The sequence below is a fragment of the Arvicanthis niloticus genome, chromosome 2 (genome assembly GCF_011762505.2).
Source record: "Arvicanthis niloticus isolate mArvNil1 chromosome 2, mArvNil1.pat.X, whole genome shotgun sequence".
Lineage (NCBI taxonomy): Eukaryota > Metazoa > Chordata > Mammalia > Rodentia > Muridae > Arvicanthis > Arvicanthis niloticus.
In genome coordinates this window covers 97,603,098-97,620,227 of record NC_047659.1, presented here as the reverse complement: position 1 = coordinate 97,620,227, position 17,130 = coordinate 97,603,098, and the positions used below count along the sequence as shown (strand labels likewise).

At 41.2% G+C, this 17,130-nt stretch overlaps 1 protein-coding gene across 4 annotated transcripts in view; it reads left to right on the top strand.

Annotated features, from left to right (window-relative positions):
• Gabpb1 (GA binding protein transcription factor subunit beta 1) overlaps positions 1-16,696 on the top strand; it is a 48,733-nt gene extending 32,037 nt beyond the window's left edge. For 3 of the 4 annotated variants that reach the window (XM_034496286.2, XM_076929690.1, XM_034496287.2), the window contains 2 exons: positions 6,730-6,845; positions 15,233-16,696. In XM_034496286.2, the coding sequence (XP_034352177.1) occupies positions 6,730-6,845; positions 15,233-15,385 (269 nt within the window). In that variant the 3' untranslated portion in view covers positions 15,386-16,696. Of the gene's footprint in view, positions 1-6,729; positions 7,207-15,232 lie in introns of those variants that run through there. The other variant, XM_076929691.1, reaches the window with a different exon arrangement.
• Positions 16,697-17,130: the final 434 nt, after the last annotated feature.

Below are 17,130 nucleotides of genomic sequence, written 5' to 3'. Positions count from 1 at the left end.
TATGTATGCTCTGAATTTTACTTGTATAGCCCTTTACAATGGTTATAAGAACTCTCTGACTTTATTTACTTGGGCTAGTCAAAATTAGCTTACTATGAGCACTTAGTAGATGGAATTAACCTCAAAGTATTCTGTTTGGAAAGTGAACTTTAAATATTGCCACAAACAATACACAAATTATTGAGAATGAGCATTGGACAATCTTCTAGACCATTTTATGCAATTTAGATATCCTGAGAATTTCAGAAATACCATGTAAGAGAAACTACTAAAAGTACTAGTTGAGGGTGCAGAGCTGGAGAAATGTTGGGAGCTGAGAGGCAGAGCTCTGGAAGTTTGGAGACGGAAATGCAAGAGGATGCTCCGCTGTCAAGATGGCGGGGGTCTGTCTGTAAGACTAGAAGCCTGCACTGCACATATATCCAAGCCACAAAATGTTAAGTCGAACTGGAGAGCACTATGTTCAGTATGCTCTTGTAAGCTGTATTCTCTTTCCAGTGGTTCTTAGGATTAACCATATTTCTATTTAAAAAGTGTTTGGGTGCACACAGGAACATGTTAGCATAAGATAGTAATATAGTGAAGCAGCCAAGATATGGTTGGTCACTGGTGGATAACTAGGAAATTTGTTTTGATGAAGTGAATTAAAAAAAAAAAAAAACCAGAAAGGAAGTGCCAGTCATTTTTCTAGTTGAGAGGATGGAAAAGAAAGAACATTAAAACTGAGCCTGAGGCCATGAGACAGGTAGGCATTTGGAAGCTTGGAAAACACCAATCTGCTGACCACAGGGTGACTGGGGTGCTGTTCCCTGGTATATCAGCATACTGCACAGCTATGGAAGCTATACCTACATATGTGACCCAGGGCCTCCTACCCATCTACACTGAACCCCAGGAAGAATGCTCTAAAATCAGAGGCGTTCTTCAAGAGCACTAACGCAGTATGTACATGCTGCATGAAAGAGTTAGTTTGAACATGAACAGAGTTGGGTACAAATTATCTCATATACATGAAGTGAACACACCCCATCAGCTTAGTCAAGAAAACGGAAGGATACCCACAGAGCCCTCCTTTTCCTCCTCCCTGTATTGTGAGGATCTAACACTACACCTTTAACCTATCAGGTTCCAGAAATACTCCTAATGTTTATCCCTTGACCAATAATGGAGAGGTCTATGTCCCTTTTGGAAAAAGGCTTGATGCTAAGAGCACATCTGGATTCAGGAATAGATGACCAATCAAAGCACTTCTACCCGTTGCCCCTTGACACCTCCAAGATCAACTGTTTCTACCATATGAACAAATTCAGTAGAAGGAGGTACATGAAGGATATGGACATGTTGAACAGCACAGGTCTCTATAGGCTACAGGAGGGCAGAGTGACACATGGCATCTTGTTTCTATGTGTACATGCTGTTCCTATGTGCGTGCTCACGCACACACATGTGTACCATGCTTCTGAAGGGGATTCCTCCCTTGCTGGCTCTAGGAAAACTTCTAGAGAGTTCTTCTGCCTTCTAATCTTTGTAGTCAGTGTTGGTTTTAATAGGTTGCTCGAATTCTTGCTTTCTACTTCTGGCACAGCTTTTCCAAGTATGAGGTATGTACGGTAGTGTGGAACCAATAATTATGAGGAAATATGACTGTGGTGTGGTCTGTTTCATCTGTGGAATATGGATAGCTAGCCAGACCTGTTAGTACCTGACCCTACCACTCACTAGGTCACCTTTTTATTCCATGGTCTTACCTTGTTGTATGTGCTATCAGAGTTAAGTACTTTTAGATGTGTCACAGATTGACTGACTGCAGCAGTGACAGCATTCAGAGACAGTTAGAATGTTGGGATGCCATCAGTGTCCAGGCTGTCACTGAGAATCTGAACAGAGGAGAGATGAAGAGTCAGGGCAGCGCTCAAGCATGGAGTAAGTGCTTCAGTGACAGGAAGCACCTGACTGTGAACAAGACAATAATCACAAGCCTAGCATAGAACGTGGTGAGTAGTCTGTGGAAGCGATGGCAGCAGGTCCACTAGACATCAGAGTGCAAGGGAAACCAGTAGAACTGCAGTGAGTGAGCTGCCACAGCAGCTGATCCAGGTGATGGCATCCAAGTGAAACACGCTCCACAGGCCTGAATGTCTCATGAGAAATGAGAACAGTTAGCAGGGTGCTGGTTTTACACACTGAGACCCTTTGATGGAGCTGGGAGCACCTATCTGTCTGTGTTGAGCCAGATTGTCTCCATGATCCACAGCCTCACTAGGAAAGTTGAGATTCTCTTTGGATATATCATACCAATACTATGCTGAAGTTGCTGAAGGAAGCCATGACAGGCTGACTGTTCACCACCTTTAATGAGCCCAGGCAAGGCTTTGCTGTACTGCTGGACCCTTGCTACAAAGCCTTCCTATTTACAGAGGAGGAAGAAGCTGAGCAGTATCTGCAAAACTTCTCTAGAAGCTAAAAATACTGAATTTTACTTCCAATGAGTGTGTCGGAGGGTTTCCATGGAAAGACTGACAAAACGAAGTCCCTGTGGTGATTTGTGACCAAGGTGAAGACCTGCTAGTGTGTGTCAGGAAATAGATGCTGGAGCAGACCCATGTACTTCCCTACCACCACATCCAATTACCTTGCCTGGGCTGTTGACTTTGGCCATTAGATTGGATTGTGCCTGGAGTACCTTATCTTGGAAAGTTGTCTGCTGTATGGTGGATGTGCAGGGGCGGTGGCTTTAGCTAGCCCAGGCTTGTTGATTTTAAAATTCACTGAAAGCAGATCTTCCATTGATCTGTCTTTAGTAGTGAGCTCACGAAGGAGCTATCTGATTGGAGATGCTTTTTATGGCATTGGGTGTTGTGCTGGGCTCTGAGGGCCCTCCCCTCCCTCAGGCACTGTTAGTGTCCACTATGAGGTGGAATGGCAAGGTTTAATTCATAACTATAAACAGGTTTTTTTTTTGTTGTTGTTGTTTTTCGAGACAGGGTTTCTCTGCGTAGCCCTGGCTGTCCTGGAACTCACTCTCTAGACCAGGCCGGCCTCGAACTCAAAAATCCACCTGCCTCTGCTTCCCAAGTGCTGGGATTAAAGGCGTGCGCCACCACTGCCCGGATATAAACTGCTTTAAAGTAGGGGATACAAATTATTTTTTAATAGATTAGAGAAAAGATATGAATAGTTGTATTCTGTAGGCTTTTTTAGTCAATTGTATAAGAACCACAAAGCAGCCAGGCGGTGGTGGAAAGGAGATGGATTAAAGTCCTTGTTTGAGTGGGTTTTTCTTGAGACAGGATCTCATGTACTTGAGTCTGCCCTCAAACTTAGTGTGTAGTTGAGGCTGGCCTTGAATGCCTGATTTTCCTGCATCCACATATCTGAATAGGACCACCACACCCAGATGCATTTCCCTCTCTATGATAGGGAAGATTGAGCCCTTGTGACTATTTTAGAGTGTGAAAAAGCAGTTGCTAGATTTTTTGCTTTAATTTTTAAAAATAGTACTCATTTTCTCTCTTCAAATCAATTAAATATTCTTGGCATGGTAGATCTTTCATTCACCTATAGCCCTGTAGAGAAGTTGATGCTTTGATAAGGTATGTCCTGTCTAACTTTCCAGGGTCTGTGCTTTAGTGTGTTTATATGTTTATAGTAAACTTGATATCTGAACTTAACCTTTTTGTTCAAAACCAAAAAAATGCCCCAAAGGTGACATAGGGCTTCTGTAGAGCAGGACGATTAGAGGTCTCACTGGGACACTTTCCCTACTCGCCTGCCATGGAAACCACAGAGATTTACAAGGTAGACGAAGCAACAGACATGGTTTTAGTATGACCCAAAAGCCAAAAGTTCCACATTTAAAGTGCTGTCAGGCCAGGTGTAGTGGTGAGCGCCTTTAGTCCCACCACTCAGGCAGAAGCTGGCAGATCTCTGTGAGTTGAAGGCTAGCCTGGTCTACATAGCAAGTTCCAGAATAGTACTATACAGTGAGACCCTGTGCCAAAAGGGTGTGGGGAGGCCCAGACCTGGTAACATACATCTGAGACCCTATTGCTCAGATAAGGGCAGGAGAACAAAGACAAACAGATCCCTGAAGCTTATTGACCAGTGTGGCTGCCTCACTCCCATGTGCGTACTCACCACCTCACACCTCTCCCTCCCCCACCCCCCCACTTTATTATTTTGTTTGTTTTGAAACAGGGTCTCTCTATATATGCATAGGCTGGTCTGGAACTCAGAGTGATTCAACCACCTCTGCCTGGCTGCTGGAATTAAAGATGTGCGCCACCACACATTTTTTTTTTTTTTTTTAAGTTTTAAGATGGAGAATGAACAAAGAAGACAAATGATATCAGTCTCTTGTCTGCAAATGTTCAGGCATACTTATGCACACACCCACATAAACATTTACGTGTACCACACACAATACATTAATGTATATGTACATTAAGTACATATACACATATAAACTGGGTTAAACAAAACTGCCTCTCAAACCAAACATTATACTAATTTTATTTATGAGCAGATGCAAGTCAACTCATGTTTTGTGAGTTGTAGGCTCAATGTCAAAGAACATTCAGTTCTTCCTGAGAAAATGTAATATGCCATTAAAAATGTTAGTGTGTTAGTAACACAGTATCAGAAATTGTAACTTAAATAGTAGACATTAATTTCTCATGGTCCTGGAAGGTGGAAGTCCAACATCAAGTATCAGCAGGTTTCTCTGGCTTGTTGCTGGCTGCCTTCTAGCTGTGTCCTATTTCCTCTCAAAAGGACACAGAATAGCTTGTGATTTTACCTTGATTACATTGAAGGGACCTGCTTCCAAGTATGATCAAGGTTACTGAAGGTTACGACTTTTACATACAAATTAGAGGACAGGAGGAACATGATTTAGTTCTGTAACTAGTCAGGAGGATTCGAAAGTTAATGTTGATAGAGCAGAAAATTACGAAACTCTGAAAAAGAAAAACAGTAAACTGTTAAAGCCTCTGTAATTTAACATATATAACATGCCCTGTATCATGCCCAGTGAAAGAGAATTTTCTCCATTCTTGTTATAAGCATAATGTGATATGAATAAAATGAAGGAACATTTTCTTGGGATAGTTAATATTGTAAATATTTATTTTATGTGTATGAGAATCTACTTGCATGTTTTTATGTGTACTATATGCATGCAGTGCCCATGGAGGCCAGATGAAGGTGTCATATGACACCCTTGGAACTGGAATTATAGACAATTGGAAGCTGCCATGTGGTGTAAGGAATTGATCCCAGGGCTACTGGAGGAGCAGCTCTGAACTGCTAAGCTGCCTCTCCAGCCCCATTTCTGTCATTTTTATATTACCATACATTGTGCTAATTTAATACAAGTTTCACTATTGTTAAATTTGTTACCTTTATTACTAACAGAAATTTTAATGTTTTGACAAAAATTTAAAAGTGCTTACCTTTATTTACTTGTTGGGAGGAGACTGTGTACCATAACATATGTGCGGAAGAGAACATTCTTCTACTGCATGGATCCCAGCCATTGAACTCGGGTTAGGCTTGGTGGCAAGTACCCTTACCTGTGGAGCCTTCTTGCTGGCCATGTTTTTTTTTTTTTTTAAAGATTTATTTATTTTATGTATATGAGTACACTATAGCTGTCTTCAGACACACCAGAAGAAGGTATTGGATGTTACAGATGGTTGTGAGCCACCATGTGGTTGCTGGGAATTGAACTCAGGACCTCTGGAAGAACAGTTAATCAGTGCTCTTAGCTGCTGAGCCATCTCTCCAGCCCTTTAAAGTTTTGTTTTTTGTTTCTTTCCCCCCTCCTGGAACTCACAGAGTGAGACCAGGCTGGCCTCGAACTCAGAAATCTGTATCTGCCTCCCAAGGGCTGGCATTGAAGGCGTGCGCCACCGCACACATGCACTGGCCATGTTTTTAATAAGGAATCTGAGACAGGGTCTCACTGTGTAGACCAAGCTGGCTTTGAACTCATAGAGATCTGCCTGGCTCTGCCTCCTGAGTGCCCCACCATGTTCCATTTTGACAAAAAGTTTTGATAGTCTTAAAAACAACTGCAATTTTCTGCTCGACTTAAAAACATTAATTTTTTTCTCCATGGCTGTCAAGTATGTTCTACACTGATGTGGAAAGCAAGGGTATGTACCTTCTGTATGCTCATGTTTTTATAAAAACATCAAAGATGTAAACAGCGCCCACAGATCCACTAGGGAAGCAGTTATGAACAGTGTTCACAGTGTTTGCATTTAGGGGCAGTATTAGCAGGCAGATGAAAGCTGCGTGCTGAGAAAAGCTGGAGTTGGTAAAGCAGATGCAGTGTTACATGTGCTTGATGGATGTACTTTATGTGTGCTGCCTCTCATGCGTATTCATTGTCTTTACATAGAATTATTTTAAGACTAATATGCAAAAAGCTAATAAAAGTAATTCTGTCAGCAGGTGCCCAAGACGCTTTTAACATATGTGTCTTTAATATTACTTTGACCGTCCAGATGTGTGGATGAGTATATTATGTGTAAGAGTGCCACCAGTAGCAGTTCACTAAGTGACTTCAGTGGGGACATGGAGGGGACCAGCAGAGACCTCTTGATAGAAGAGCAGTGTTTGGAAATGCCTGATGCTGCGTGCCTCAGGAGAGGAGCAACAACTCTATAGAGACTTTATCTTAGTTGTCTGAGTGATGTAACCTGTATCTCCTTTTTATTTTAGTATTGACAGTACCAGCAACAGACATTGCTGAGGAAACTGTCATCAGTGAAGAGCCACCAGCTAAGAGACAGTGTATGGAAATAATTGAGAACCGGGTGGAATCTGCAGAAATTGAAGTAAGGAGCCTTTTACCCGGTGTGTTTTGCCGCAGCCATCCAAAATAAATTTTGTTTCTTTATTATTATTACTATTATTATTAATTTGTCATTTATATTTATTACTGGCCATGTTTTGATAAAGAATGAAAGTGAATAGTGTCATTTTGTTTTTTGCCTTAAACATATGGCAAGCCCTCAATAAATAAATATTGAATGAATGATTGAATGAGTGCAGAATTTGTTTGTAACAAAGTTTGTTATCCTGGTAATACTTTGACTGTCTTTGGTTTTTAAACTCCATCTCTTATTTTTTGTTAAACTTATGCATACCATTCTCACAAGTCACTGAAAATTCTTTTCTTTCAAAAGTGCTACTCTCTAATCTGAAATCCTCTTACAGATGTTTGCTAAACAGGTTATATTTGTAAATGCAAAAGATAACTGCTTATTTTATACTATTTCCTCCTTTGAGGAACTGAATTCTTTTAAGAGTATTGCTAGCATCCTTCTTCTTCTTCCACACTCATTTGTTGGTGTAACCGAACATGATCTCTTAGTTTTTTTCTTACATGATTGTAAATAAAATTCTATCTACTGAATTTATAATGTCTCCTATAAAACATGATTCTTAAATAACATTGAAGGGCAAATGCAGTAGAAACAGCTCTGAGCTGGAAACTGCCAGCTCTTGCCCTCTCTTTGAGTCTGGATTTTATTTCCTTCCGGATTGGGCTTCGATGAGTATCACTTCATGTTAGGGTTTCCATGAGAATGGTAAACCAGTGTCCTCGGCTTTGCCTGGGCTGCTTGGCTCTAATGTGTATGATGTTGAAGACTGCCTAGCTATTCTTGTCAAAGGCTCTGGTTATCATAGAAAGAGGGTTTAATGAGCAACATGTTCTTATCAGACAGGTACATCTTATGGGCTTAATCACAAGCATTAAACTAAACAGAATCTAATTAACCAGACCTTATAAATAAAGCCTGTCTTAAGAATGCACAAAAAGCAAACACAAAAGAAATCTATGACTAATGCTTTAACCAGGATGTCTAGTAAAATTTTAAGTTTTAACTATTGAGTGTGATGTTTTATTTCTCAAAATTTAAATGATACCCATAGGACATTAAAGCTCGGATTTACTAACTAACTTAATTCACCACGCAGTATCATATTTGTACCCACTTAGTACCCTGTGTGCACATGTATGTGGAGGCCAGCAGTGGATGTCTGCTGTCTCAGCCCTCTGTCTTGTTTTCACATTTTTCTTTTTTAAAATTAATTTTAATTTATGCGCATGAATTCTTTGCTTGCATGTATGTATGTGTATCGTGTGTTCCTGGTGCCTGCAAAGGCCATTGAATACCCTGAAACTGGAGTTAAACATGGTTGTGAGTTTCCATGTGAGTGTAAGTGTGTAAGAGCAGCAAGTGCACGTAACTGCCGAGCCATCTCCCCAGCCTTCCACCTTGGTCTTTGAGCCAGGGTCTCTCACTGAACCTGGAACTTACAAGTTCAGCTAGACTGGGGGAGTCCCTTGGGGGGTAGCAAGTCACATGGACCTTCTGTCAGTCACATGGACCTTCTGTCTCTGCCTCCTCACACTTGGATGACAGGTGTGCACATGCCCAGCTATTTACACGGGGATTCAAACTCAGGTTCTCACAGTCACACAGGAAATACTTTGCTGACTAAGCCATCTCCCCACTTATAAGGTTCTCTTTATTGTCTTTTTCTAATTGTCAGGTCTTCTGTTTGGGGCATGGAAAATGAAGAAAATTAGTACTTTATTTTCACTATATAATAAAGCATTTAAATTATTTGAATTTCATTTAATGAAAGCTTATGTAATAATTTAATTTTTAAACAATAGTGACTTTAGTCCATTCCTTCATTTATTAATGACTGGTGAGCCTAAGTGTTTCCCACGAAGTCCAGCCTGATTCCTCTTCTAGTCTTCCTGAGGTGAGGGGAAGTGACCCCAAGTACCCAGGAGTAAGAATGAAGGTTCAGTAAGTAAGTGACCCAAGGAGAAGGAGGCGTAGGGAGGTTAGGTTTAGCTTGGTATAAAGAGCAGTGGAGTTTTATATTTGTTTTCAAAAGAAGTTTCTGGTAATGAACATCTTACTTCCCATCACTGCAAATGGCTCCAGAACAGCTTAGGGTTTCATGGAGTCTTAGACACAGAGGATAGATGGTGGGGGCAGATGGAGTCGCAGGATGAGGACATGACGTCAGTGTTTATGTCAGGCCAAGTAACCGTTGTCCCCTAATACGTGTGTATTCTTAGATGAGCGTTTATACAGTCTGCTCAGATGACATCTTGACTAAACTTTAACCCCAAAGTTTTTGTAAAACTGATCTCAAGTTGGAGAGATTTTGACCCTAAGGGAAATTTCACAGTGTCACCACTGCACATTAATAATGCTTAGATAAAAAAAAAAAAACAAAAAAAAAAAAAACCTATAAACTGATGTAAAAGTTAACTGGTGCACAATTTTCACAAGGCTTTCTCTGTATCTGTGCCCACACTTGTCAGAGTGGCTGTCTATAATAAATTTCCAGCCAGCAGTTGGAAAAATTCCTCAGGGAAATCTCTGGGAAAATTCATTTAAATTGTCAACAGTTAATTGTAGATGTTGCAGATTGTCCATTGATGGTGAGGAAGCAAATGGCTTACTTCACTTTTGGAGGGACAGATACAAATGCAATGCCAGCCACACTGCATTCCTGCCCACAGCTTTGCTTCCACTTTTTGGTGTCTCTCTGTTGGTGCTTTGAAGGGAAAGTGTGTCTCTTACAAATACTCTCCAGGAGAAGCAACACTGAGCTGTTCCAGTAGGAATAAGTATGTGAATGTGGGAGGAGACTGCTCCGAGCATTCGGGAACTCCGGTCTGCTTCTTAGGGAGTTATGTGAGTTCTGGCCAAAGACAACTGTTTTATTTAGTCAAATTAGTACTTTGTTTATTTTGAGACTTACTTTTTTGAGTCTCTTTGTGTGTGTTGTGTGTGTGTGTGTGTGTGTATGGGGGGGGGCGGGTTTGAGGAGTAGGTGCCCAGGAACAAGTCTCTTGTATGCTAAACAAGTGTTAGATCTACCTCTGAGCTACCCCTGTTCACTCCTGCCTTCTTCTCCCTCTTCTTTTGTCCTCCTCTTCTTTCTTTTTCCTTTCCTTTTCTTTTCTTTTCCTTTTTTTTTTTTTTTTTTTTTTGAGACGGGACCTCACATGTAGCTCTAGCTGGGCAAGATCTCACTTGCTATATCAGGCAGACCTCAAATAGATATGACTACCTCTGCCTCCAAAGTGCTGGGATCAAAGTTAACATGCCCAGCAGGGTTGTTTATTTTGTAAATGGATATGTGTTCTTTAGCTAGGTCTGAGTTGAGGGTCTTTAGTGTTAAGTGTTCTTGTAAAAATTATTTTGTAAATTTTAAACCATTTCACTAAAAATATTTTTTCAAGATTATTTTTATTTATTTTACTTAATTTTTGTTTTCTTTTGTTTTGGATAGAATCCTGCTGTGTAGGCTTGGCTGGTCTGGGAGTAACCTTGTAGCCCAGGCTTGCCTTGAACTTAAACCAGTCCTTCCTACCTCTGCCTCCAAGGTGCTGAAATCACAGTGTTTCCAGCTATGCTTGGGTTGTCTTGCGTGTGTCGGGATTTAAAGTTCTGTGTAGTCACATGTCCTTCAGCTCAGGAAGTTTTTCTAGAGCTGGGGAAGAAAGGGCATCTTAATGGAAAAAGCTGGATAGATAGTTAATTCTGGCTTTATGGGCCATATGACTCTCTTGTAGCTGTCCTAGTCTGTCATGGTGGAGACAGCAGCCACAGACAGTTTGAAATGAGTGGATGTGGTTGTATTTATAAAATTTAAATAACTTATCACATTTGAACAATATTTATTCACAAGCAAAAATAGCTCAGGTGTTTGGCTTAGCTCTTCTCTTTTAAAAAACGAATCTTCGGACTTGACCCTTTTCTAGTCTTCACAAGCACCTGTACTCAAGTGCATGCACAGGCTTGGCTGTGCACACACACACACACACACACCGCACACATACAAATAATTTTTAAAAATCTTTATAACACCTGCTAGGGGAGATATCATGATCATGAAATGATCATGAATCTGGTTTTCCTAGGGCAAGGCTCATCTATTACATTGTGGAGGTACTGACCTCTAAATATGGGAAACTGGGCATAAGTTGTGGTAGTTGGGGACTGTTTTTACAGGCTCCCCTGTATTTAATTAAAAATAAAATACAGCTAGGCACTAGGAGAGATGGCTCAGTGGTTAAGAGTGTGTTCTGCTATTGCAGGGAGCCAGATTCCACTCACAACACTAATGCTGGGCAGCTCACAACTGCCTGTAACTCCACATGCACACATCCCTACACAGATACGTGTGTGTGTGTGTGTGTGTGTGTGTGTGTGTGTGTGTGTGTGTGTGTGTTGGGCTGGCAAAGTGACTTAGTGAGTAATGGTTCCCTTGCAAGCCTGGTGACCTGAGTTTGGTCCTTGGAACACATACACTGGTGGTGAAAGGAGGGAACCGACTCCCCGACGTAGTACTCTGACCTTATACATGGCACACAAAATAATAAAAATAATAATAAAGAAAACTTAAAGATTTACCTGATCACTGGGAGTATGGGTCTGAGCTCGACTGTAGGTTTGAGTTTTCTTATATTTTGAGTGTATGACCTTGGCCTGCTAAGTTTGACTTATCAAGGCATAGCTTCTCCATCAGCAAGACAACAGGAATAGCATCAGCAATTGATTGCTATGAAGAGTAAGTGAAAGAAAACCCTGACATGGTGGTGCATGCCTTTAATCTCCTCTTGTGAGTTTGAGGGTAGCCTGGTCTACAGGTGAATTCTAGGCCAGTCAGGGCTACATAGTAAGACTATCTGAAAGACAAGAGATGAAGTTGGAACAAATGCAGGTTAAGTACAACGGTAAACAGAGTCAATTCCCAGTGAATGGCAATATTAGGAGATTACCTAAAGCATATGTTGTAATTATGTCCTTTCATTTATAATAGTTAGAACTACAACATAAAATCAAGTATTAGAAACATATAATAAAGTGGTCAAGTTGTTCCACACCATTGCTTTTAAGGCAGAATTAGAGAATCATCTTTGAAAATAAAGAAATCACCCCTGACCTATAGTTCTGTTAATGATCCAGGTATATTATAACTTAGTATAATAATTGGTGTATCTTGATGCCATCAATCTTGATTACTAACTAGGGTTTAGTTTTCTTAGAAGTCTTAGGTGTTAAACTCCTTTCTTTTCCTTCAGTGCTGGGACTTGAACACCAAGTTTTCTGCATGCTGAGCAACCACAACCCATCCCTAGAGCAGTACCTTAGCGTCACAGCTTAACTGATTATTGCTACATACAATTGGAGGATGAGCACTGGCTCCTTTTCCAGAGTTCAATCCCTAACACCTACAAAAGCTCACAATAGTTCCAGGGGATCTGGTGCCCTCTTCTGGTCTCTTTGGGCACTGCACACTTACAGTGCACAGACACGAATGCAGATAAAACACCCAAATACATACAATAATAATAATATATATCAAAATTGGGCCAACAAGATGGTTCAGCAGGTAGAGATGATCACTGTGCAAGCCTGCCATCTTGCATTTGATCCCCAAGTCTGTGTAAGAGTGGAAAGAAAACAACTGACCACAGAAAGTTGTCCTCTGAGCACGTATGTGCCATATCATGTGATCTCTCTCACTCGCACACACGCGCACACACTCACTAAATATTAAACCAGGATATTAAAACCAGTGTGGCTTTACTACAAAATATTAAATCCATAGGATTAACATTTATGTTTAAATAAAAATGCCAGGTGTGAGCCTGTTGTACTGTTAATGTGTGAAATGCTATCTAAAGAACTGTCTTCCGTGAAGTATAGCCAGTCACTGACACAAAAACAAAAGTAAAATACTAGCATTTTCCGTTTTTTAGAGTTTTACTTACTTTGAAAAGTGAGAGTTTTACTTTGAAAAGTGACAGAAAGCTTCTCTTCGTATTCCTATATTTCTGGGATGTCAAAAGTACAACAGGAAAAGATTTTATGTGTTAATCACATAGTCAACATATTCAGCACATCTTGAGGATCTTTGTCTTTATAGTTTACTGCTTAGACAAAATAAATGCAGCGGAAATGAGTCTTTTATTTGCCCTAGTGGGTGATAGGGAGCTTTATTTTATTGTGTTAGAGTGTGTTTTACTTACTGCTCAGTGGTTGAATGCTTTCCTAGAATGTGTGAGGTCTAGGTTTGATCCCCAGCTGGTTGGTGTGTGTGTGTGTGTGCGCGGGCGCACGTGCGCTCATGTGTGTGTGTGTTTGCACGCACATGTGTTTGAAATGAGATACAGAAGATAGGAGTAAGCCATTCATTTTTACTGTTTGTTTCCATTTGCTTTTGTCTTCAGTAATAGCAAACCCTTTGTAAATGCCAGGTGTTAATAAATAGCCAGTGCTGGATGACCCCTTACAGTCAGTTTGTTCTAATATTTTCTACGTGATTGGGGGAATGTTAATGTGTATTTAAAACATTCACTACCAAAAGATCTTACTTCTTAACACATGTAAACTTAAAGAGATTTATGTTTCTGAGTTTTTAGTTATGTGTATGTGTGTATCCATAGTGCTGGTGCCTGAGGAAGTCAGGTATCAGATCCCCCCTGAAGCTGGAGTAAAATTCTGGAATGCTTCATGAAATTGCATGCTGTCTTTGTGCAAGGGCCTTGCTAATCTCTGCATCACCCAGTTTTAGTGTATGTGTGCCAAGGTGAGCAGGATGTAGGTAAACTTTAAAGACACTTATGCATGGCTCTGCTGGCTCCTCTCAGAAGTAGATCTTGCTCCCACCCCTTACCTCTACCCAGACCAGACCCAGTCCTGCCAAGGTCAGAGCCAACCCTCTTGCTGATTGCTTCCCCTAGTCCCCACTCTCAGATGTTTCCAACTTTCACCTTTCTGGCTGACATTAGTTCTGGCCTTAGGGATGTGTGTAAGAGACCCTGCTGCCCAGGGTATTAGAGTATAAGAGTAGGGCCTGGGTGTTGCTTTAACTGGAAATAAGGTTCATTCCTTTAGTGGATGTCTCAGCCACTCCCATAATTGGTAGATCCATAGGAATCTGAACGATACTAAATTTAACTTCATTCTCAGTATAGGGTAATGAGAGGGCTCATAGGGTGGGGTGTGTGTGTTGTATGTATGAGAGAAAGAGAGAGAGATAGGAGAAGAGGGGAAGAAAGGAGTGGGAAGGAGGGAAGAAGAGAGAGAGAGAACACTCTGCATGGCTCTCTTGGTAGGCGTGCCTGAGCAGAGAGGCTGAGGCAGTCCTTGGGTACTTAAAGAGCCAGTGTCGGGGGCAGCGGCTGTGTAGGAGGAGACCCTCAGAGCATCCTTCTCTAGGAGCTTACCCTTTGCTCCCTCTGGGCATGTGTGCTGCTCGGGGTGAGCACTGCCTTTTCTGTAATTCACAGCTATGTTGTAGCCCCTACCTCACTAGCAGATCATTTCTGAAACAGGAAACTTCCCTGAGCCTGGGCCTGTGTGGATTATCTTCTTTCGTGTTCTTACCAGAGATTGATACAAAAGGGTTCTTGGGAGCGTTTGTGCCTTTTCCCCTGATAACTGAACAGACGCCGAATAAAGAGAAGAAATCAGCAGACTGTTTTCATCGGACTGCTTCTGTATATACTGTTCTTAATAACTGAGGATTTAAAACATTTTATGCCCACTGAATGGTAGAAGCTTGTTTGAGTATCCTTTTATGGGCTGCCCACTGTTTGACTTTGCAAGTCCAGACCAGCGCCCTTCGTGATGGAGTTTGGGTACTGTGTTTGGTAGTGTGGAGGAATTCGGTTCATTTTGGCACCAGTGACATTTGAATACTGTAAGCCCAGTCCTCGAGGTGCTCTTGGGAAGGGTCACTTTTCTCATTCCTAGCCTGGCACGGGAGAAGCAAGTGGTGGAGTTGCCTTTGCTCAGTCTTGTGGTAGGTGGCAGCTGTGTGAGCTTCATCTGTAGGAACTCGTTCTAGGGAGAGATGAGGGCTGTGTTTGTAACTTCTTTTGTCTTCTGTAACTTCCTACCGGATATAAAGGAGTACAGGTGCACATTTTGTGTTTACTATTAATATTTCTAAATTAGAAAATGTTTTCTTGGAACTAATAAATAATCTCCGTCTCATAATTCAGAGAACAGAACTGAGGGTTTGTGTGTGGCTTGGTTGGAAAGATAAAATGTCTAGGAGGGGCCATAGCTGCTGTGCTCACTGCAGAGCCATGTTCTTTTGAAGGACACATGGTTATGTGAATGTATTTGTGCAAAAATTGAAAACACGGCTTTCTTTTCTAAATTAGGAGAGAGAAGCGCTTCAGAAACAGCTGGATGAAGCCAACCGAGAGGCCCAGAAATACCGACAGCAGCTGCTTAAGAAGGAGCAGGAGGCAGAGGCTTACAGGCAGAAGCTGGAGGCCATGACGCGCCTCCAGACCAACAAAGAAGCCGTTTAGCTACCGTGAACGGCAGTTTGCTTTTACCTTTTGTCCAGAAAGAATGCAGTCTTGAACTGTACACAGTAAGGACACAGCCATGGGAATACCGAATAAGAGAAAATACCACAGATTGAAAATGGGACTTAAGCCATGAGCTCTCAATTCTTGTAATATAAAACTTTAGAACTTGTGAACTGTATTTAAAACTGAATTCTGTAAATAGTTGTTTGGTTGTTTCTTTTTTTACAGTTATAAATGAGTTGATAAACATTGTTGCCGAGATCCAAAAACCACAGTAAGCCGCTGTTACGGGGAATTCTTTTTTGATTTGGGTGCAGACTTCATTTCTCAGAAGCAGAAGTTTTAAGCGTGGTCGTTGTCAATTAGACCAAACATGTAACAATTATGGTGGACTGATGCTGGAAAACCTCTGTGAAGAGCTTTCTCCCAGGAACTTCTGTACAGCTTTTAAGTTGTCTCAGGTTCTCTGAAAACATTTTTTAGGAAGCAGAAATTTTATATTTGTTCGATTTCAGCTACATGCAAGTAGATTTACATGTATATGAAGCAAATATTTTTAAAATTTTGTTTGTACATATTCTGCATGTTTTATGATTTTAAAATGCATCACTTGCTTAGGTATGTCTCCCACAAAGACGATGAAAGTTACCAAGCAAAAAACAAAGGCACCGCTGCTGCTCTGTCAGTCATTGAGAGTGAGTCTGCTCGCAACTGGTTTTACTGGCGACCATGACAATGTTCTTGGAGCGGCTTGCAAGAGAACTTGAATCTGCAAAATGTATGCTTTTCTGACAATTGCATTGTGAGGACGTGAGACTGTTCTGTGCCTTCCTTCCATCATGACTTCCACACGAGCACTTTGAGGCGCTGGATTTTAAGATAATGTTTTTGGCAAACTCAGTGCATTTGGGTTTCTGAGATACTTCATGGACTTACTCCCCTCCCCTAAGAAATTATTCTTATGGAAAATTGCTTTTGTAGAGCAGGGCCTTTTGTACTCGGTGATGCTATAGGTATGTCTGACGTAACTTTCGCTATTCCCTGTGAACGCTCCGGGCCTGTGCTGCGACTCTCTCACAATATTGTCAATTCCAAAATGTATGGACATTTGACAGACTATTCCATTCTCTTTTGTAAAATGTAACTTTGAGCTCTTTATTATTTTGTTTTGTTTTATTGCTTTATGAAAATGTTTACCCCCTCCCCCCACCCCGGTCTCCTCTAGCTTATCTGTATAAAGAACCAGTTTCCCTCCAGACTGTACTCTGGCCTCATTTTCTATTTTACAATTAAATAACTTTCCACATAGCTCCGTGCAGACTCGTGTTTTGACTGCATGTTCTTCACACATTAAAATGTGGATGGTGGAGCTCAGTGGAGGAGCAGGTCCTTGACGCTCCGAGACTCTGGTTCAAATCCTGTCGCACATAGGATCTGAGCCACGTTCTGCCATATAAAAATAAGTAGACTCCTCATGCCTTGAAAACCCCCAGAATGACTCATGGGAATGTGCTGGCTCTCACCTGGATTATCTTTACAGGAGTTAGTGTAATAAAGGGTCTGTGCCTCAGCCTGATCTCAGTTGCTTTTCTGGAGACCACAGAAAGCCTGTACTTCTCAACCTTCCTAGGCTGACACTCTTTAATACAGTTCATGGTGTAATGAGGAACTGTATTCAAATATTTTTGTTGCTACTTCAGAACTGTAATTTTGCTACTGTTATGAATTGTAATGTAAATATC